We start from the raw sequence: 24655 nt of genomic DNA on the forward strand, positions 1-24655 counted from the left end.
GAAGAATTGTAAATGATTTAGCTATTCTCAGCAATACCATTAATGATCCAAGACAATCCCAAAGGATTAATGATGAAGCATGCTATCTGCCTCCAGAGAAAGAACTGATATTGATTGAATACAGACTGAAGCATGCTATCTTTCACTTTTTCTTTCACTTTTTTTATTTGAGTATTCTTGTACAAAATGACTAATATGGAAATGTTTTACATAATTGCACATGTATAACATATCTGATTGCTTACCAGCTCAGGGAAAGGGAAAGGGAGAAAGAAAGGATAGAATCTGGAACTCAAAAAATGTTTTAAAAAAATTTTAAATGCCTGTTTCTTCTCTTTTAACCCCTAAAGAAATGGCCTTAAATATCACAAAAAAAAATAAAATCTTCAGAGTGGCTATGCAAAGAGCACTAGCCTAGGAGTCAGGAGACCTGTATTCTAGTTCTAACTCTGTCCTCAATCTTGTGACCTTAAGTCAATTCACATTTCAAGCCTCATTACCTTTATTTGTTTGGAAAACAGAAAGGAAAAGAAAAAAGAAAGTAGGACTAAATGATGCCTGAGACCCCTTCAACCTCTAACATTTACTGATTCAATGAATTGACGTCCCTGTGTGGATCCCTCACTGGCAAGATTTCAAAGTGTTTGCACTTTAAACATCTGAGCTGGAAGATGTCTGAGTGACGATGGTTTTTAGAGGCAAAAAGATGAAGGAGGGAATCCATTTGTTTCTTGAAACAGCAATCTACTATCACCCAATTTGGCTGAATGGATCCAGGTATTTTTCTCTCTGACCAAACCTAGATAATATCTGTCTGTTTCAACACACAGTGGCCCTTACCTTGAATAATGCATAGCCTGGTGGCCTGCAATGTTAAAATAGAAATCAGTTGTATGCTTCATCTCATTTGTGTGCCCAGTGGCCTCAATCCAGTGTCCAATGGGGAGACAATACACGCCATCCACCAAGTTGTTTTCATTATAAGTACTACAACGGTCATGGTGAGGTCCATTACCTATAACAAGAAGAAATGACATACACAGTAATTAAATCCATGTTCTCCTTAAACAGTCTCAAAGAAAACTGGAGCTAGATAACAAACAATTGTAAATGAATAAAGAGGCATTAATGAGATTTCTTGAGAGGTATCTAAGTTTTCAGCAGTTATAACCCATAGTAAGTAAGCATTATAGCAAACTATTTAACCCTTTCAGGTAGTAGGGAAATCTTCCATCCACTGATACCCTAAAGGACTCCTTGCAAATCAAATACGTTCACCAGATAAATGCATGTGGAAAAAATCTAAAGCACCAAAGGCTACTTCAATACAAAACTTTTAACTTCGCAAAAAGCAAATTATGACTACCAAACACGGGATTCCAGGGTTTTAGCTCTGATTATTCTGCTAGTTTTCCACTGACTTAGGTCAGCCTTTTAACATCTATGGCCTCAGTTTTCTCATCTGAAAAATAAGGAAGTTAGACCAGATGCTAAGGCTCTTACAATGCTAAAACTCTACACATTTAATTGTTTAACTCACTTAATTGACATAAGGCTGAGAGAGAGCCTGGTATAGTGAAGAGAGCTGACCTGCGATTCTAGAAGACTGTGATCAAATTCCTCTTCTTTTGCATACCAGTTGTGTGACCCTGGGCAAATCTTTTAATTTCTGGGTGCCTTCGGACAACTTTGTAAAAGTATAAATTGAAAGACAGCTGCTGATCTCAATTGCTAAAGAGAGTCTGCTCAATGGGAATTCCACACAATGATCATAGGTCAGGATTTTTTTTAATGTCATTAATCTGCAAATAATAGTTCTATGAGCTCTTTCTCAATTCAACCAATTAAAACAAGATTTATTAAACATTACTATGTGAAATTAAACTGAGGAGAACGCAGCAAAATAAGTTTTGTGTTCTGCAGTTACCAAAATTATTTCCTTAGTTATTTGTCAAATTCTAATTTCAAGATGACCTGTTCTTCTGTCTTTGATCGACAACCCAAACAGAATTCAGCATCCTACTTCTCTACAAACAAGGATGTGCCTGCCCAAATAGCCAGTATACTGGGTACCTTCTCAGTCAAACCACTAGTAAATTAAGTGAGAAAAATCTGTCAAATAAATTTGTTTCCTCAACTGGTTAATTCATTCAAAATAATGCAAATTTACTGTCTATTGCAAGAAATTCTGTAGCAGGACTATTTTCTGTTTTCTTTTGGAAATTACGTACTTATCTTTATGATTTAAAGCACCAAAAAATTAGTGTTTTTTTTTTAATCTTTTTCAAGTCTTTAAAATGTATCAAATGATTTAAGAACAAGAGTAATCTCCTAAAAAATGAGTGGCCAGTGGATAGAATGGTGTTCACAAGAAGAATCATAAACTATCAATAACCATCTGAAATACTGCTCTAAATTACTAATAATAACATGACAAATACAAATCAAATTGGAAAAGATAATAATAACTAATATTTTTATAGCACTTACAGCCTGGCACTATGCTAAGCACTGTGTTTTTTAAATTATAATCTCAATTGATCTTGACAATAACCCTGGGAGGTAGGAACTATTATTATCCCCATTTTACATATGAGGAAACTAAGGCAAACAGAGGTAAGGGACTTGCCCAGGGTCACCCAGCTAAGAAGTGTTTGAAGCTAGATTTTCACTCAGGTCTTCTAACTCCAGATCCAGAACCACCAAACTGCCTGAGCTCCCATTCAACAAAAGATGCAACTAGTAAATAAGTGAGAAAAATCTCACTCACAAAAGCTCATAGGAAGTTAAGCACAATAATACATTGTTCATGAAGCTATGAATAGGCCAAATCCAATCCAAAAAAAAAAAAACTGGAATTTTAAAAGAATATTCACCAAACTATTTATATCTAATATTATACCTAATATTATAAGAGAATATTCAATAAACTGTATTATACCACTGATCTCACTACTGCAGACATATCCCTAAGACGGTCAAAGAAAGTTATTTGTAATATTCATAGTGGTATTTTTGTCAATAGCAAAGAAAAAAACAAACCCACAAAGTGGGTTCCCATCAGTCACTGAATATATAAACAAATTGTGGCATATTAATATCATTGTTATATTTTGTGGAAAAACAAAAAAGATGAAGAATTCTGAGAATTATAAGAAGATATACCTAAATTAATGCAAAGTAAGCACAACCAAAATAAGCAAATAAAACTCACCAAAACCCATTATATACATTATAAGGCTATATGTATTATATTATGTATAATATACACATAATAATATATATAGCCTTAAACAGCTAGGCTGGTGTGTATATATGTAAAAGGCCAAGAAAAGCCTTTAAGCTATAAGTAGACAATGATTCTTGCCTAGGTTTTAGCTTTTGTGGTGGCTTAAATTGATTTATAGAGCAAACTATAAACCACATTCAGTCCCCTAAAACACTACAAAGAGATCTGGCCTCCACAGTTCTTTGAGATTTCCGTGTCAGAAATCCCCTGAAATGACTTTTAGGGCACAGGACCTTCAACTTGGAATTAAACAAGAAGACAAAAAGTCTTTCTGACCCTAAGCTCGAGAGAGAGAGGGAGTTGGACCTCTGTGACCAGGAACTACATGGAACCCTAGTTGTTGTTCAGTCTGGTATGACTCTTTATGGTGCCATGAACCATACCACATGGAGTTTTCTTTGCAAAAATACTGAGTGGTTTGCCATTTCCTTCTCAGATGGGTTAAGACAAAGAGAGGTTAAGTGACTTGCTCAGGGTCACACACAGTAAATGTGTGAGGCCAAATTTGAACTCAGATCTTTCAGATTACAGGCCCAGGCTCTATTCACTAAATCATTCAGATGCATCTTATACTCCTAGGCTCTAAACCAATTTACATGGAATTCTCTCAAGCAATAATCCTTCACACCAATAGGGAAAATTCCATGCAAATGTACAGGGGGAAGGAGGAAAATTACAATTAGTTGAAAAATAAATAATACTGAGGGTTGGTTGGGTGGTTGTCATTGTTCATTTTCAGAGGACCAAAATGACATCACCATGATAAAGTGAAGTTTCAGTGTGTACGACCGTGGCTGATCAGACCAATACAAGCTTGGAAGGCTGTACCACAGCTTGGGCATAGATAGTCCGTGTGAATATTTGGGATGGTTACTTCAAATTTGCGCATCCTATGCTTCCTTTGTGCTGTCTCAATTCTGCTTTGCTCACACAGCACAGCACCCTTTCTGATGTGGGCACGTCATGCTGAGAGGTCCTGTGCCAGTGTCTTCCATGTTATTGCACAGTCAGTAGTAATTATCTGGAGGAAGTTCTTCTTCTTCTCTGTGTACCAAAGAGCTTAGTGCCTGGGGCAAAGTTTTCCCACAGAATAAAGACCTTTCTTATCAAGACTCTGAAAGAAGTATATAAGCATATAAACTACCACAGAAAAACAAGAAAACCAAAGAGTGGTGTTTTTGTTTTGTTTTCCCTAATCCTTTGATGAGGCATGTCTAGGATTCTGCATTTCTCACCCACTCCCACCCAAAATATTTTTGTAGCAAGGGAAAATTATTGGTTTTAAACTATAAGACCCATAGAAGAGCCCATTAATCTTCCTGTGAAAAAGAAATAACACCCCAAATAAGAGGTCACTGTGCCATGTTGGCAATAATAATCAGCAAGGATCAGCAGTGACCATGAGACCAATACTGCAGCAATTAAAAACAGTTTCATAAGAACAGTAGGGATCGATATCTGGCAAAGACTGAAACAGGCAAGAATTTCAAATAAACATGTTAAAATCTCCAACAAGAAAACTTCACTGTTATACCAAAATTGACAATAAGTTTTAAGTCTCAGTGAGTATGAAAAGGGTGGTGCCCTTGATACTGTTATAGAATATTTTTATTTCCTTTTATTAATGTTTCTCTTCTTTGGAACTTAGGGCCATTTCTCCTACAAATTTTGGTTAACTAATAGTCTGTCTTAGGTCAATATTAATCTTACCTAACCAAAAAATGAGTCATGAAACAAGGGATGACTATTTGACATTCCTCAGATAGAAGCCCAAGGGGAGTCAAGATGATTCATTTATGTGTTAGCTCCCCTACTTATTTACTGAAGGAAGGATTTCCTTCCTGATGCCAAACCCTCTTGGATATCTTGGTGACATGTAAATCTTCCCCTCAACAAGCCCATTTGTGAAACTGACAGGGTAGGGGCCCAAGCTGAGACCTTTGTCCCTTACCCCAAAAGAGTTTTAGTCCCATTTTTCTAAAGGGTCCTGGAAAACCTCAACTTGAAAACTCCTTGGATTTTTCAACTTGATCTGATGTTTTCTTGAGGCCATAAGCTTTTCATTTTCTCTATGCCCAAATCTCTGTTACCTCAGCATTTCCTTTGGCTACTTCCCACCCCTGATCCTATCAAAATCTCATTCTCCAGGCTACTGGCCACTCCCATCAAGATCCTCCCTAGATCTGACCACTAGTCACCCTAGGATACTGGTCAGTCCCATCAAAATCCTATCTCTAGATACCCCAGGCTACTGACCACTTACTTCAAGAACATCCCTGGAACCCCCAGACTACTACACCTAGATTCTTCCCTCAGTCTTTCTGTAAATAAAACCCATCTTGTTTCCATGAAAGTGCCCAGATTCTAGGTTCAATCTGATGCCCTGGCATTAGCAATACAAATGCTCAGATTCCATAAAAGTCTACCCAATATTGAGGATCTTTAATAAACTTTGTTTTTCTTTGGCTGAAAGAAGACTTGGGTTGAATTCATTCTAGCAGAACCTGGCATGTTACTGTTTTGGGGTCCCAAGAACCCCTAACCTCAATAAAACCTCTAAATTGTTTAATCTGTAACCTAAGTTTACCTATAGAGTTTGTTTGCTGTTGAAGTTTGTTCAACTTTTATGACACTAAAGGAAGTATGGGATTATTAACTTCTATAGCCTAAGAGGCATATACAAGATTGCAATATATAAAAGAATTGTTTCTCTACACTGGTGTAATTTTGCCTGTAAGAGGGCTTGTGAGCAATCCTAATGACTGTTCAGGCTTTCTCTGAGGCCTAAACCTATGCTTGAGCATAATAATAAAATCTAGATTTTTTTTTTTACCTCAATAGTTTCCTGCATTGTGGTAAATTTGGCAGCAGTTACCTTCCACATGAACTCAGAAAAAGAGATATTTCTCCCATATCAATAGGAAAATGGAAAATGTGGGGGTGGGGGGATTGGTAGTTATGAAAAAAGGTATGAGTTCAGTTTGTATGCAATTAAATTTGAAGTAGCAATCCAGGAATAGGACATTTAGGAAAGAGGTTTTGTAGGTAGTTGGAGATAAGGACTAGAACCCAAGTGAGATACAATCAATTACCAACCACTGTCACTTCTAAAATCAAAACACTTCTCTCATACAACTCTTCTCCATTCCCAATGCCACACTAATCAGCTCAAGCCAGAAGGGCAGAAACCGAGCCCTCCTTGATCTAGTTCTTTCCCTACTCTAACCCACACTGCTTTCCAACTTCTCTATAGTCTATCCTAAACCACCCAACTATATTTTACCATTCCTTAGGAACTCAGCATCATGTCTCATGAAAGAAAGCATACATTCTGGTTATAACAAGTTTATCAACCTTTACCACTGCCCTCCCTGAAGAGAGTTCCCTTTTAGGAAAGGAACAGGAAAAAGAAAAAAAAGAACTCTAATGACAAATTTCACTTATATCACTATTAACCCTAAGGTTAGTCTACTGGGGAATGGCTTAACAAGCTGTGGTATATGATTGTAATGGAATACTGCAATGCTATAAGAAATGACAAACAGGATGATTTCAGAAAAACCTGGAAAACTGATGCATGGTGAAGTAACAGAACCAGGAGAACATTGTACACAGTAACAGCAATATTGTTTAATGAAGAACAATTCTTCAGTAACACAATGATCCAAGGCAATCCCAAAGGACTAATGCTGAAGCATAATATCTGCCTCTCCAGAGAAAGAACTTATATTAATTGAATACAGACTGAATCATGCTATTTTTCACTTTTTTTTAATTCAAGTCTTCTTGTACAAAATTACTAATATGGAAATGTTTTAAATTTTAAAAAACCCTAAAACTAGCATTGCTATCAAATATGGTCTTTCCTGTGAAAATATCTAATTTATTTTATCATCTTAGCCAACAATTAGTTCTCTTTATTTTTTAATTAAATTTCATTTCTTTCGATTAACAAGCTTTTATTTTCTTCCCTGCTCCTAATGGGGAAAAGAAAAAGAAAAAGAAAACCTTCCTAACAAATACAAGGCAAAACAAATTCCCACACTGGGCTTATCTAAAAATCTATATCCCATTCTGTACTCTGAATTCATCTCTTCTCTGACAGAAGGAAGATTCTCTGGCATCATGGTCGATTCATTTTCTTAATTGGAATTCTTAGTTCTTTCAAAGTTGTTTATTTTTAAAATGTTGTTAATATATTATTGTTTAGTCATTCCCCAATTGACAGTTTCCAGCTCTTTGCCAACACATAAAGAGCTGCTATTACTATTTTTGTGTCTGTGGGTCATTTTCCTCTTTCTCAGCTCCCTTCAGTGATCCAAGTGAAACATGACTTCTTACTTTCACTACCTTCCCTCATGCACAGCAGTTGACATGTTAAGCATGTAAGACAAGTAACAAGGGTACTTCTGATTATTTTTTGGTAGCTTAGTGACTACAGAGACCATTTATGTAATTTTGTCATGAACAGGGATGGTTCCTTTGCTCCTTCATCAGCCTTACCACTTATTACTTAATCTCAAGAAAAATCAAGTCTTAAAAAAGGTTCTAGATCTCATTCAGATATGTGCATATTAGGTATTTTATAATATTTGTTGAATTGAAGTGAATATCACCCTATACTGTCAAATGAAAAGTAAAAGATGGTTCCCTTTATAAATCATCACTGCTCTTCCCAGATAAATCAAATTTATCAATTTTCTACTGACTGCTATATATATCACACCTTGTGTATTTTAAAATGTGGCATTTAATAGCTTAAAAGGAAAAGGATAATGACTGAACCTATGATTTTGTTAAGATAGGGGACTCCCAAGTAGGGAAACTTCTGGTAATTGTTTCTTATCTTCTCTGCAACTCATAGATCTAAAGAATTTCCTCATACCCAGAGGATGTACGCGACTTACTCAGAGTCACACAGCAAGTATGTCAGTAGCAGGACTTGGACCCATGATTTTCTGGCTTTGAGGTCAGCCCTCTGCTGTCCACTATACAACATACCTCTAAAATGTAAAACATAACCTAAAACCAGATCCAAATCTAGGTCTTTCATTGTGTAATGCAGAAGTCTCGGGGCAGGCCTAAATAACTGTTTCTTAAACAACTTTAGTTATTTTAAAGGACACTTTAAATAAAACATTTTAAATTACACATATATATTTAATTAAAGGGTTAGCTCATTTCCAAGTTGCCAAGCACCAGTCCCATAATTAGCAATGTGATATTTTACCAGTTCATTTGTTAAACATACAAATTCTGAAGTTACCTTAAATGAAACTCCTTTCTAGCTGATGAGCTGAGGTATATAAGAGATCCTTTTATAAGTGAAAAGCTCATGTTTCAAACAAAACAAATGCCAGCAAGACTTGATCACTGAAAATTTGCTGTGTGTATAGTCATTCTGAATAATTGTTGCATTGTTGTTTTTCTGGGGGAGAGAAGGGTTAGGCTAAACCTGTTTTCATCAATATTAGGAAATTCCTTCCACTATCAAAGATCAGTGACTCCTCTGTGTCTTATAAACTTGGAGAGTTGCCAAGGGTGAGTGGTTAAATGACTTGTTTGTGATCATGTACCTGGTAAGAGTTGGAGGCAAGATGTGAACCTGAGGTTTTATTGATTCCAAGGACAACCTTCTGTCCACTACATGACAATGAATAGTACAGTATCAAAAATCGATTACAAACTTTACAAATGAACTGGGGAAATAACCAAAGGTATGCTAGTAAACGTTTAACAACCAGCTCTCTCTAAGGGGGAAAAGTGTACTGGTCACACTTTTAAATTTAATCTGCATTATTAGCAGTTTCCCAAGTATTTTCTTAAGTCTTTGTGGCTGATGTTGCGCAGTCGTTTCAAGTGTGTCTGATTCTTTTTAACCCCATTTGGGGTCTTCTTGGCAAAGATGCTGGAGTGGTTTGCCATTTCCTTCTCAAGTTCATTTTACAGATGAGGAAACTGAGGCAAAGAGGGTTAAGTGACTTGCCCAGGGTCACATAGCTACTAAGTGTCTGAGGCCAAATTTGAACTCTGGTGCTCCTGAATTCAGGCCCAGCACTCTTGCCAATGCGCCACTGAGCAGTCCTTTCTTCAGTCTCAAAATCAACAAAAGTCAAGCCCTGATTTGTACTATTGCTGATTTGCAAGGTGTAGATGCTCACAATGAAAATTTAACACTTTCTGCAGAGTCACAACAAATCAGCTCCTGTATACCACTGGAAAATATGCTGTCTCCATCTCAACTTGTGCAGTGCAGACTCAGCCAAATATCACCTGTTCAGTTGTATATTATTAACCACAATGATCATTTCTACCCAGAAGCCTATTTAACTAAGCACTTTATTTTGCATCCAAGAGAACTTATTTTCAGCCCTGAACTCATGATGAAACATGCTACCTACCTGTTGCAAGGGAAGTGATATGTGATATAAGATAAGTGATACACAGAGGTGATATGTAGATATAGATATATACACATACATATATACACACATATATACATATGTTGTACATATGTGTGTTACATATATACACACATATACTAGTTACAAGGGCTTTATTTTTCTCTTTTTCATGGATATAGGGGGAGAAGGTGGGAGGGAAAGAAGGTGGATTTGCATATTAAATTACAAAAAAATAAAACAAATTACTCATAAGTAAGAGTGTAGAAATAATATTAGATTTGGATTTGGGGACTCAGATTTAAATCCTGATTGTTTGACCTTGGGAAAGTCATATAATCTCTATTTCTTCACCTATAAAATCCCATTCCTATTAGTTCTTTGTTTGTCTCTTGTAAATAATACTGTATTTCCCAATTATAAGACAGGAAAAATGTAGCTAGGCAGCAAGCCCTATGGGAAGGAAAAAATCTGGGAATTTTAGTGGACTCCAAGGTTAAAATGAGTATGCCAGTGAGAGTCAAGAGTGGTAAACTGAAATATCACTGGATTTTGAATGAGAATACTTGGGTTTTTATTTACTTGGGCAAGTTACTTAGACTCTCCAGTCTCATCTATATAATGAGAGGTATAGACAAGATGATCTATAAAGTTTGTTTCAATTCTAAACATATGATCTTTACAAAAAAAAAGAAAAGTATTCATATGTACAAAAATACTCATATGAGTTTTTTTGTGATGCCAAAGAGCTAGAACAAACTGCTAATAAATAAATGGCTGGAAAAACTATGGTATATGAAGATAATGGAATATCATTGTCCTGTAAGAAATGATAAGGAGACAGTTTCAGAGAAACAATCTTCACAGTAACAATAATAATGTAAAAACAACTTTGAAAGACTTAAGAACATTCATCAACTCAATGATCACTCATGATTCCACAGGGCTCATGATGAAACATGCTACCTCCCTTTCTCAATGGAGGTGGTAAACATATATAGAGGGGTGATATATATGATATATACGAAATATAAACATATAGTATGTATTTGTATTACATATATACACATATATATACTAGTTACAAGGGCTTTATTTTTCTCTCTTTTTCATGGGGTAAGGGGAGAAGGTGGGAGGGAGAGAAGGTAGATTTGCATATTAGAAAAAACAGTTAAATTTTTTAAAATAAACCATATAAGAAAAAAAATAAATTACAAAAAATAAAACAAATCTGTCAGTCAAAAAATAAACCTATGACCCTATGAAAGCCCGAAAAGCTAATGTAATTTTGTACTACACTAATAGCAGGATGTGATGGCCTTACTATTTTGCCTTGGTCATACCAACCTGGAGTATTGTGCTGAGCTGGAAAATATCCATAGGAGGGTAATAAAGATGAAGAAAGATGTAGAAATCACATCATTTGAGCATCTATTGAATGAACTAAGGATGTGTACCCTGGAGAAGGGGAAAACTTAAAAGGGTCATGAAACCTCTCATCAAGTACATGAAGAACTTGGTGGAAGAAAAATTATATTTATTTTGCTTATGCCCAAAGGGTATGAGTAATAGTAATATTGATAAGTTGCAGGAAGAGAAATTTAGAATCAATATAAAGAAAAAAAATTCCTAACAATTCTAACAAAGTAGAAGGGTGGGCTCAGTAAGCAATGAGTTTACCAAACATTGGAAGTTATCCAGTAATTATTATTATTATTGGATGACCACTTCTCAGAGATGTTAGTCTTTGTTAGGCTTAATTGGACTTATTCCTTGAAGAGCTCAATTACATTTCCTATACTTGTTTCTATCATGTGTAGAAAATTTAACTTAAGAAATCAACCTCTGGTGAGAGAGAGGAAGCCTATTTGGTTATTGATTGGATTAGATGACCTTTAAAGTCCCTTCCAACATTGATATTCTGTGACTGTTTCATCATGGTTCATTCATGAGTTTGGGGACCCAGTATACATCTGGCAAGTTATTTATTAGCATTTGTAAATAAAAGCAAAAATGATGTCATTTCCATAGGCCAGTGGTACACTGGCAAATATTTAACAGCCTGCTCTCCAGAAAGAAAAAGGAAACATATATATATATTATATATACATATATATATGTATATATACATATATATATATATATACATATGTATATATAATATATATATGCCCATGAAATAATTTTTAGTTTAATCTGCATTATTAACATTTTCTCAATCACTTTCTTATGCCCAGACAATCAACAAAACAATAAATTAAGCTCTGATATATGTATGTAGCCTTTGCCAATATCCCCAGTTATAAATGCTGGCACTGAAAATTTAACAATCAGCCCTCTAGAGGGGCTGAGCTGGCTCCAGCACATCCCTATAAATGAAACTTATCTTTGTGACTGAGGGGAAAAAATTTATTCAGTTCAATTGGTTTCTGAGATCATCTACTGCTTATTTTGTTAGTATTTATTTTGTACATATTTATATATGTACATAGTCTTCTCTAAGATATTTTGTGCTCCCTGAGTTCAGAGACAGTTAATATTTTTTTCTTTCCACAGATTCCAGCATAGTGTCTCATCCAGTTGTGATGCTTGACAAAAGCTTACTGACCAATTAATACTACAACTATTTGGTTATAATAATATATTAATGAAAGCAACTTCTGGTCTTATTCAAGATGGGATAAAAGTAAATTCCTATATGCGAAACTTAACATGAAAAATAGACAGACCCACCCTGGCTTCACATTGCACTAATTAAGCCTACAGCAGCAAGAAGATCGTCATTAAAATGTAAACAAGGACTGTTTGATTCTTTTTATATATAATTCCAGCATCAAGCACAAAGCCTAACACATTGGTGGCTCTTAACAAATGTTTGTTCATTCCTTTCAAAGTATTCCTTGAGCCTGATAGATCTGGGTATAAATTAATTCAAAAAGTTCCTTTAGGCAGAATCTGCAGGTAAAATTGATGGCCAGTTCCCTGCCAATTCTGTCAGTTTGATGATCTGCTAAGGATGCCTAAAACTATTTAAAAAAAAAAAAAAGGCAAGGGGTACCTCTAAATGTAAGTCTTATGTTAGATTTCATTGCATTTATCCCCTGAGGAGTTCAATTACATTTACAACTTTGGTTTCTGGCACATGAAGAAAGGAAAACTTTAAAATTAAGCAATCAATCTCCAAGTTAAGCAGCAAACACACACACAATTCTGACATCCTGTCTTAATCACTGAGGCAGAGAAAGGTGTAAAAAGTGGTGTCATCATTTCAACCTCCTTTACATTTTAACATTCAGGAGAAGTATTTTTTTCCAAGACCTTCACTTTGTACATTCAGAGCATCACGATCAAAGAGGACAGAATTGACATAAGGAAAACCACATGCTAGGCTATAGTACAAATAAGCCCAAATCCAAAAAGCAAAGCCTCAGGAAGGAGTCAGAGCCTCACACCTGTTTTTGTTCACAGCTGGATTCCAATGAAATCTGAGCAGTGAATAAAGACATCAGTGTCCAGTGTGTGGGGACAGAACATGCGAAGAGAAGATCCTTCCTAGGTAACAATCAAGAACGTAAGCTGAAACAATAGGCCATATGAATTGAATTCCAAACATATCTTTTAGTTCAGAACTATTATTTCATTAATATAGTGATTCTGGATGAGGAAATTCATTCCACCAAAACAGATTATAATTTTCTCTGGGAACTCTGAAAGTTACTTAAGATGCTGAGAGTTGAGTGTCTTGCCCTGGGTCACTTTTGGGTTCAAGTGGCCTTTTACTATTCACGTCCCATAAAATAAAATCCCACCATATGACATTTTGGTGTCTATAATATATCTTTTGCTAAATCTTTGAATGCTGTTAATGCATTGGTTCCTCTACAACACATCTGTCTTTTACTGTTGGGGAATGTTAGGTTAATGGTGGGTGGAGGGGAAGAGTTAAAGATTTTCTCCACACATTAATAGGCCACAGATACCTTTTGTTAATTTCTAATGAGGCACTGGGTCATGAGAGTCATGCCTTCTAGCTCTGAAAAGTGTACGTATACTCTGAGGTGAGGTTTTATTTTGGGGCTTACGTTTTGGAAGAAGGTGAGCGCCAGATGAGGCTCTGGGTAGCCACTAAGGAGCCCCCCAGCTTTGAAAACCCAGATGTTGGTGCTTCTGTCTCTGACAACAATGTATGTATTGTCCATGATCAGACAGTTGGAAGCCCTGTCTGTTGGTCTTTCTGTTTGTAATTTCTACTTGTAATTTCTATTTGTATTTTCTCTGAAGTTCAGGGTGCTGACTGAACTAAGTGAATGAAATACGTGCTTGATTAAAGTAGATTGTTGACCCCTCAAAAGGTTTCTTCTTTTAGGAAAAGCAGATCTAAGAACCTGTACAGCAGGCCCTCCTGTATATGCCAGGATCCTTGCTGATACAGGGAAAGATACTCTACACTTTTGTAAATCTACGTATCATTTTAATATTCTTTGTAATGTTCAAGTCATGGTCATTAAATAATGCAAACTAGATGGTAGATGCATTAATTAACTATTATCCTAAAATACTCTGAGTCAACTATTCTGTCAAGTGTGATTTTACTGATCTGAAAGAAACTGTGTCATGCCCAAGTGTTTGTGTTATTGGTGATGCTTTATTTTGTGTATGGTACTTTTCTTCCACTACAGTGGAGGTCTGTACCAGGTCTACTGTTAAGTTTCTCTGAATAATTATTAATAAAATTTAAACCTAATCAGCTGCTGAAAATTTAAGCTGCCATCTGACTTTAGGTTTTTCAAAGATCTGTACAGAAGTTGGTATAAAATATTTGAATTAAAATCTACCTATATTTAAATATTTTTTTTAAAAAGCCAGTATGGGTCAAAGGTGGGTTATGAACTGAGATGCAAAGGCTAGCTTTCCATCTCCCATGCTGCTTCTCAATACCAAAATGGTAGCCAGGGACTAAACCTGTGATTTGATTGGTGTAAGAAATTACCTATAAAGAATTTCTTCTACTACTCCTGGCTGACACCTTTTCTGCAACTTAAAGAGCCTTACAAACATACCTAGAGCACCCAGAGATTAAGTGAGTAGTCCAAGGTGACAGAACCAATATCAAAGGTGAGGCTTGAATCCAGATATTCCAACTTTTTATCCACTAGATAGTTGCTAGGGGGTATATTGGTTAGAAATAATTCCACAAAAGCAGGAGAGCAGTTAGGATCCAAGGTGTTTTGGTAAGTAGTAACCTATATAAGAACATGTAGAGGAAAATAATGCAACATGAAAATAGGGAGATAGTACTGCAATGTGTGTATGGAAGGGAGGAAGGATGAACTCTACAGCTGACACAAGGATGTTGCATAATAAAGAGAATTAGGGTTGTATGTCAAAATAAGGAAAATATTTTGTAAATTAAGAAAATTAGAGAAAAGATATTCTGTCTTTCCCCAGCAGCCTTAGAACATGTAAGATGTAGATTTTGATACATACTACCTATGTGACCCTGAGGAAGTAATCTAACCTGTTATTGCCCCAGAAGACAATAAATTACAGGTGTATCAGTAAAAGAAGTTTCCATGCTGGGGGCTCTCTACACTGAGGAATCACAGATCCAGATGAGGAAGGAAAAAAAAGGTAGGGAGTATTAGAAGTAACGAATGATATCCTGGTAGAGGATAACGTATGTATGTATGTTGTCTTTCATGTTAGAGAATTGCCTTACTCATAAGGATCACTATGTGTGTGTGTGTGTGTATATGTGTGTGTGTGTGTGTGTGTGTGGTTATTAAGACCATAAGTAATTATTTTATCTGTCCTTTCTATCTATAAAGAGAACCTGTCTAAGGTCTTTGCTCAAGGCCTATAAACCAGTCACTGCACTGTGCCACCCAATCTCCAATCAAGTGAAGCACAACTCCATGACTTATCCAAGCTCATTTTTGTCCTTTAACAGAGGTGTCAAAAGTTCAGCCCTAACTAGAATAAAATATAATTGGGGAATGTTTAACAACAACAACAAAACAAAAATACAACACAACTTAAGATGTTAATTTATAGTTTTCTAAGTCAACATGCAGCCCTTTTTAAGTCTGACACAACAGCTCTACACAACCATGCTGAAGACCTTGAGACATGCACTCAGCTCTTCTGTGCTTGGGGCTATGTTCCAAGAGTGAGCTGGGCACAGGTAGAAAATATAAAGTATCAGGAATTAAGGGGGTTACTGAACGGTGTGACCTGACGTGGGGCAAGGACAAGCTCTGAGGAGGAATGGAGCACATCAGGGTCAAGGCCATCTTGAGAAGCAGCACAGTCTGAAAGCACCCCATGGGAACACAAGAGAGGCCATATCCCTCAGCCATCATCCCACTTGCCAGCTGGGTGGCCTCGGGACTCACTTAACCTCAGTTCTTCATACAGAAAATTAAGAGACTGGCTCTTTTTATCACTTGTATTCACAAATGTTAGAGTCCCAAAAGTCCAAAGAGTCTCAAGACAATATCAGAGGCACAGATGAGCAAGCTCAGAAACTGTAAGCTTGCTAACTTCCTCGACACTTGAAGGTTAAGCTACACAAACTGAATATTAAGTGAATAACAGAATGATGATATGAGGTTACATTCAGATATAAAGGCAGGGATATCTTAGCAGATGGGACAACCAGGGGTACAGCTGTGTGATTCTAGGCAAGTCACTTAACCCTGTTTGCTCATCTGAAATATGAGCTAGAAAGGAAATGGCAAACCACTCCAGTATCTTTGTCAAGAAGGCCCCAAACGGCGTCACAGTCGGACACGACTGAGATGACTGCACAACAATAACAATCTTAGCAGATAGATGTTTGTTCTGGAAATATCCACTTCTAACGAAGGGTAAACCCTTAGCTTAAAGCTTAAGGTTGCTTTAAAAACTGGGCATTAAAATGACTATTCACCTAAAAGTTCACAGAGGTGCTTTTGGGCAGAACTCCACAAACAAACCAAGCCAATTCTGGCACAAGAGTCCTGGAGAGAACTTCCACAAATACCAGCTCAGCTTCAGACTGCAGAAAATATCAAAAAAATCTCCATTTCACAATTAAAGGAAGATATAAAAAGGAAAGAAGCCTGAGCCAGGCATACAATTATTATAGAAGTTCGCATTTGTGTAAGACTCAATGGTTACAAAGAAACTTGTAGATTTCATTTGATCTCCCCAACAGCACTGTGAGATTAGGATCAAGAAATATACAACAAACAGTCTCAAGGGAAAAGTAAATTCAATAATTTTTTTTCCTCAGAAGGCTTACTGGAATTAAGCTAATTATATTTTACTTCATAGGGATAGGAAATGAATCTCTGATTTCATTTATTTGGGGAACCCTTACAAGAAGAAACTTCCTTTAGGAATACATAAAGAGTCTTAGACAGTTGTCTAGAACAATTAGGCGGTCAAGTGACTTGCCCAGGGTCACACAGTCAATATTGGTCAGAAGTTATATCTTAAGTATGTGAAATATTTCTAAATTAAAAAAAAAAACCCAAAAATTTATTAAGTTCTTAGCATGTGCCAATCATTGTGTTCATCAGGTACTAACTCCTTCCAACTTTATTGAGACATGACTCAAATATAAAATAATTAGAGAAAAGAAGGCAATATTTTAACAAGTGCTGAATTATGTAGAAGAAAATTTTATTACAGGACCTTATTGAATGGGCATATCAATTAGGGCTAGTATAGTCAGGAGAAACTTCCTGGAGAAGGTGGACATGTCCTGGACACTGAGGCTGATAAGATAAATAATGAGGATGATAATGAATAAATGACCAGACTTCAAATTTGTTTATGGAATGCTACATGAGCACAAATAAACTGACTTCAATGGATGTCATGAAAGTCATGAATGAGTCCATCAGGGTTTAAAAAGCATTCACATTTCTAGACAATCATAATCGTTATTGTCAATAATTTACCTAAAACTTTAAAGTTTGCCCAGGATTTTATATGCATTCTCTCACTTGAGCCTCAACAACAATCCTGTGACAGGATTATATACTAAAGGGATATATCATCCTCATTTAAGAGATGAGGAAACTTACACATTTAACAAGTGTCAAAGGAGGGACATACACCTACTAGAAAAAAGAGGCAGTATGGCAAAGTGGATAGAAGGTCATTATGGAAATGAGAAAGAGCTGGTTCAAGTCCTGGTTCTGACCTTGTTTTGTGACCATAAAAAGTCACTTAATTTCTCACCAACCTAGACAACTCTTTAAGATATGAGGTACAGATACACTGACTGTTTGCACTGTTAATAAAAAGAGATCTACATTATGAAACCATTGTCTTGGACCAAAATAAAATTTTTAACCAAAACAGTTTTAGATTTGCACTTACAAAGTGCTTTACAAACATTATCTTTCTTAATTGTCACAACCCTTGTGAGTTATTATCAAGTATTCTACTCCCCATTTTACAAATGAGGAAACTGGGGCTCAGAGAGGCTATATCTTTCCCAAGGTCATATAACTGACCTGGTTTTCATACTGCACACAATAGAGGCAAGATTCAAATTCAAATCTCCTGACTCCAAGTCTTATCAACCTGTCCTGAAACAACTGGAATGCTACTATCCTGGAAAAAGCAGGTGTCAGGACATAGTGCTGTCTAAATGATCATTTAAAAGGAAAGGCACAAAAGAAATTAAATTGAAAAGACAATGAATTGAATTAAATTAATTAGGTCTTGATGAATACACATGCATTCCAAAATAGGAAAAGATTCAAAGATTAAAAATTCTCTCTTTTGTAAGATCAGTAGAAAAACCTAGGACTTTTTTACCTAGGTGCTGATTATTTTTAAATCTCCAGGATATACACACTGCTAAGTAATGATATTACCAGGCAATTGAATTTCAAGTCTTATCCAGATGATAACCAAATATGCTTATTAATTATACTAGACACTATCAAACACATCTCCTATTGCATTTTTTCAAAGTCAAGTTCAATCTTAGATTGCTCATAGTATATTTGCCTTACACCAACAAAGAATTGCATTGCTATTGATTGCTTCAATAGAGTGGGATTTTTTCAGAAAGACTCTTTCTCACCTGAATTTCAATATGGTGGGGTTTTTTTTTTTAGAAAGACTCTCTCTCACCTGCATTTGGGTGAGTCAAAATTTCAGGTAGCTGATTTTGCCAGGTTTCTAGGAGTTATATTAGAAGATCAACTTTTTAATATGTTAGCACATTTGTTAGTTTTCAAAATTCAACTTTTTTTTCACAATTGTTGAGGGTTGTTAGATAAAATTTCTATTTCTATGTCTTGCACAGAAATTGTTTTGCATAAAGAATAGTAAATAAGTATACTCTTAATTACCTTAACAATTCTGAATACTGGTCCTCCTGTTGTCATACTATCTCTTCAAGTAATTACAAAATACAGTGTCATGCTTTCTTCTTCCAGTGAATAAAGTGACTTGCCAGAACTTAAATTGATTCCTTGGTCACATATGAACACATATTGATACATAAATTAAATTCATTTAATACATGTCCTATTTTTATCATGTGATACCATGGTATATCACAGATCTGAATGAACTTAGAGGTTACATAGGTCAAACCCCTAATTTTATTGATCTAGAGTGGAAAGGAACCATAGAACTCATCTGGTTCAACCCTCTAATCTTAAAGATGAGGAAGCAGAAGAATAGGGAAGCTAAGTGACTTGCCAGGTAGTGGCTAATCCCTGAAGTTAGATCTTAAGATCCACACACTTTCCCATTGTACTACACTGGCCCTCTATATTATTCATACTGGCAAAATGCAGTATATTACTTTATTTCACTCAGGACATTGCTCTCCTCACCCCAGCCTCAGTCAATTACTAGATATGTGATGATGTAGAAGGCCATTAACCACCCTCAGACCTAGTTTATTCATTTTTAAAATGGGTTTAATAATAACACCTACCTCCTAAGGTTCAGAGGATTAAATGAGATATTTGTAAAATGTCTTGCAAATCTTAAAGCACTATATAAATTTTGACTATAATTATCATCCTTATCCATCAACATTTAACTCTGCGTGTTTGTCCTTCGTGGCCGAAGAAGACTATGCCATCAGAGAAATGATGACGTGACTTGTACTTGTCTTTGTTTTGAGTGAGGGAGGGCTATGCAGGTCACCAGCCTCACTTCTCCTCCAAATCCATCCAAATTCAGTGACCAGATATTCCTCAGGATGACTGGAGATGACCCATGACAAGGCAATTGGGGTTAAGTGACTTACTCAAGATCACACAGCTAGTAAGTGTCAAGTCATGATGTAAAGAACTAATGGGAGGAACCATGAGAAAGAAGAAACAAAACAAAACAACGAAAGAGGAGAGCAAATATTCTGCTTCCATCTACATTCAGACTCCAAAGTTTGTTCTCTGGATGTAGTTGGCATTTTCCATCATGAGTCTTTTGGAGTTGTCTTAGGTCCTTGCATTGCTGAGAAGAGCTGAGTCTATCAAAGTCAGTCACTGCACAATGTGGCTGTTACTATACACAATGTTCTCCTGGTTTACTCACTAGGTTAAGAAGTGTCATATTTATCCTCTGGACTTCTCAGTAGATATACAGGTTTACAGAGCAACTTAACACCATCCTGGTCTCAACAGGCCAACCTAAATAAATTCTGGCAGTTTATACAACAGTTAATGTTTACACACTGATCACTCAGGTTTGATGTCTCTGAGGAAGATTTCATTCTTTGTCTCTCTCACTCCCTATAATCAATCAGTTGCCAAATGCTACCAATTCTACCTCTCTGACATCATTTACATCCTTCCGCTGCCTACAGGATTTTGTCCAAAGTCACGTTACTATTCACATGTAGACTATACCAACAGTTTCCTACATGCTTCCTCTATATATATATTTTCTTGTTCCTATTCCTTTTTTCATAGTCAACAAATTAATTTTTCTCAGACATAGCTAGGTTCATATTACTCCCTTGCTCAAAGGTAGTGCCTCATTGCTTGGTGGGAAAAGGGCAAGTCGTTCAGTCTGAAATTCAAGGCCTTCCACAATCTGGTTTCAACTGACTTTTCCAAACTTATCACACACTATTCCCTTTCATGAACTTGATACTTGCAGCAAATTAGACTGCCTGGCATTCCTTACTCTCATCATTCTCCTCTATCTATGACTTTAGCATGCTGTCCCTAAAGACTGACTCAAACCCCTAGCTGAATCTTCATTTTTAACTACTGAAATCTTTCCCTTGCCTTCAAGTCTCTTTTTCTGGAGATTCATCAACGCTCCTCCACCTAAAAAGGAATGTCTATACATAGAAATTATATTAGCCTGGCTCATAGTAAGGGTTTAATAAATGTTTATTTACCTCACTTGACTTGACAGGAATACTACTGACTAGTTGAGTGGAACATTGAATTCTGGAAAACAATTTGGATTTATGACTAAAGTGACTAAAATATCTATAATTTTTGACTGAGAAATTCCACTTCTAGGAGGCCAAAAATTCAAGGAAAGGCTCCATATTCACCAAAATATTTATAGCAGAACATTTTTTGATAGCAAAAAACTGAAAACAGAATAGACACCCAACTGGAGAATGATAAACAAACTGTGGTACATGAATGCAATGGAATATTACTGTGGTAACAACAAACATGGCAAAGACTAAGGAGCTTGAAAGTCTTACAAAACAAAGCTAGAAGTACAATATACACAACGACTATAATGACGTAAATGGAATTACCACAAAACAATCAAAACTAAATATTGTGAAATTATAAAAACTGAACCAAAGATAAGAAGAAACCCCCCCCCCCATTGCCTTGGAGAAGTGGAGTTCCACAGGTGTAGAATGTTACATATGATGCCAGGTTTTTGTATATTTTGACTCATTTTACTAGATTTTAAAATTTTTTCTCTTTAAAATTATTTTTAACTTTTAATTTAATATTTCATTTTCCCTAGTTACATGTAAAAATAAATTTTAACATGTTTTTCAAATTTTTGAGTTCCAAATCCTAACCCTCCCTCTCTTCCTCCCCTTGAGAAAGTATCCTGATCATCACTTAGTACAACATAGTACAATACTATTCCATCACAATCATATAATACATCTTGTTCAGCCATTCCCCAAATGATGGGCATGCCCTCAATTTCCAATTCTTTGACACCACGGAAAAGAGCACCCTTAGCACCTGTGGACTGAGAGCTCCAGAAGCCTCAGCTACCCTGGCTGATTCAATCATCCCCACATGTTAGTGAGAGGAGTTTAGCCAAGGGTCGAGATAATGATATCTATGATGATAATGATAGCTAGAAATTATGAAAGGCTTTAAAGTTTTCAAAGACCTTTACAAATATTACCTCATTTGATCCTCACAACTCGGCAATGCTGGACATTTACAAAGAGTCTACTATGTACATGACCCTGTTGTTGCTGCTGAGGATAGAAAAGTAAAATTAAATTCAAGTCCCTACCCTCAAGAACTTACAATATACAGAGATAAGATACGCATATCAATAACTTTAATACAAAATGGAATGCAATACGATATAGGAGAGTTCTTAATAAATATGAGAGAACTGAGGAAGAATTCAGTCTAAGAAGGATGATCCAGACTTCAAGAGCGAGTTATCATCTGAGCTGGGCCTTAAATCCTATCTAATCCAATCCAGTAGGTAGTGATTACCAACTTGCTATGTATAAGGCACCATATTAAGCACTGGGACTATAAAGACAGAAAAAGACAATAAGCCTGAGGGAGTTTACATTCTGTTTGGATATACATGTGATAATTTGAGGAGGTTAAGAGCATTAAGATGGGAAGGGAGGGTTGGATCAAGAAAGGCTTCTCACAAGACTTGATGGAAAACGGGGTTCTTTTTTTAAAAATACAATTAATTTATTTTTAGTTTTCAACATTCACTTCCATAAGATTTTGAGCTTTAAATTTTCTCTCCCCCTCCTCAAGATGGTGTGCAATCTGATATGGGCTCTACTTACACATTCATAGTAGACATATTTTCACATCAGTCATAACATAGAGAATTAATGGGAGGAACCATGAGAAAGAAGAAACAAAACAACATAAGAGGAAAGCAAACAGAATGCTTCCATCTACATTCAGACTCCAAAGTTCTTTCTCTGGATGTAGTTGGAATTTTTCATCATGAGTCTTTTGGAGTTGTCTTAGGTCCTTGCATTGCTTGAAGAGCTAAGTCTATCAAAGTTCGTCATTGCACAATGTGGCTGTTAACTATATGCAATGCTCTCCTGCTTCTACTCACTACACTCAGCATCAGTTTATATAAGTCTTTTCAGGTTTTTCTGAAGCCCACGTGCTCATCATTTTGTATAGCACAACAGTATTCCATTATATTCATGTACCACAGCTTGTTCAGTCATTCCCCAATTGATGGACCTCCAGAAAATGGGAGTTCTAAGAGGCAGAAGTGAAAAGGGAATTAATTGGAGTAAAAATCTAGTCATACCCAAAGCCTGCTATTGGTTTGCTAGGCAGCAGCCTTCACTGATGCAACCTACACTGGAATGTGCTCTACTTTCACTCATTGCAACAAACCTTTTCTTCTGATCTTTTAAGTTGTCTTGGACTGAAAAATTGTTTCACCCCATCTGTATCTTTTGTGGGTTCTGTCACTCCAGGATTCATTCTGAGGCATTACTCAAGGTTGTTCGGAAGGGAATTTGGGAGGGCTCAGGAGAGTCCTTACCTTTTCTCTGTCATCTTGCCTCCAATTCTCTAAAATTATTTTTTTTATAAAGCACTGCTATCTGAGAGGAAAGGAGGGACATAGTTGAAAATGTAGACTAAATAAAAAAAAACCAGAAAGTATCAATAAAAATATTTTTTAAATAAAAATAAATTAATTGCTTCACAATCTGGTCCCAGACTACCTTTCCAGGCTTAAGAAATATTATTTGCCTTCAGAAACTACATTCCAGCTAAACTGATCAAATTATCTAGACAGCATTTGGTTTCCTACCTTAGTGCTTTTGCATAAACTGTACCCCTGGGTTGAAATTAACTCCAAGGAATATTATAGCCAAATTCCAGAACCCCCAGGTCAAGGAGAGAATACTGCAAATAGAGAGAAAGAAGCAACGTAAGTACTGTGGAGCCACAGTCAGGATAACACAAGATTTAGTAGGTTCTATACTAAAGGATCGGAGGGCTTAGAATATGATATTCCAGACAGCAAAGGAGCTAGAATTACAAGCAAGAATCACCTACCCAGCAAAACTGAATATAATCTTTCAGGAGAAGAAATGGACATTCAATGAAACAGATGATTTTCAAGCATTTTTCATGAAAAGACCAGAGCTGAATAGAAAATCTGACTTTCAAATACAAGACTCAAGGGGTACATAAAAAGGTATTGATTACAAGAATGCAAATTAAAACAATTCTGAGACACTACTTCATACCTCTTAGATTGGCTAATAGGACAGAAAAGAAGAATGACAAATGTTGGAGCAGATGTGGGAAAAATGAAGCTTTAATGCACTGTTGGTGGAGTTGTGAACTGATCCAACCATTCTGGAGAGTAATTTGTAACTATGCCCAAAGGGCTATAAAACCATGCATATCCTTTGACCTAGTAATACCACTACTAGGTCTATATCCCAAATAATGATAAAAAAAAAAAAAGGGAAAAGGATCTATATGTATGAAAATATTTATAGCAGCTCTTCTCTGCTGAGAGAGAATTAGTTGGAAATTGGGAGGATGCCCATTAATTGGGGAATGGCTGAACAAACTGTGCAATGTGATTGTAATGGAATACTATTGTGCTACAAGAATGAATGAGCAGGATGCTCTCAGAAAAACCTGGAAAGACTTATGTGAGCTGATGTAAATAAAATATATTATCTCCAAAGTAAAAGCAATATTGTAAGATGATCAGCTGTGAATGATTTAGCTATTCTCAGCAATAC

The 24655-nt window shown here is 36.1% G+C and overlaps 1 protein-coding gene across 3 annotated transcripts in view; it reads right to left on the reverse strand.

The window, feature by feature from the left end:
* Positions 1–24655, reverse strand: part of EPM2A (EPM2A glucan phosphatase, laforin) — a 165601-nt gene that overhangs the window by 99313 nt on the left and 41633 nt on the right. For all 3 annotated transcript variants that reach the window (XM_072643634.1, XM_072643633.1, XM_072643632.1), the window contains exon 2: positions 841–1015. In XM_072643634.1, coding sequence (XP_072499735.1) covers positions 841–1015 — 175 coding nt within the window. The remainder of the gene's footprint in view (positions 1–840; positions 1016–24655) is intronic.

This window comes from Notamacropus eugenii, chromosome 2 (assembly GCF_028372415.1).
Source record: "Notamacropus eugenii isolate mMacEug1 chromosome 2, mMacEug1.pri_v2, whole genome shotgun sequence".
Classification (NCBI taxonomy): domain Eukaryota; kingdom Metazoa; phylum Chordata; class Mammalia; order Diprotodontia; family Macropodidae; genus Notamacropus; species Notamacropus eugenii.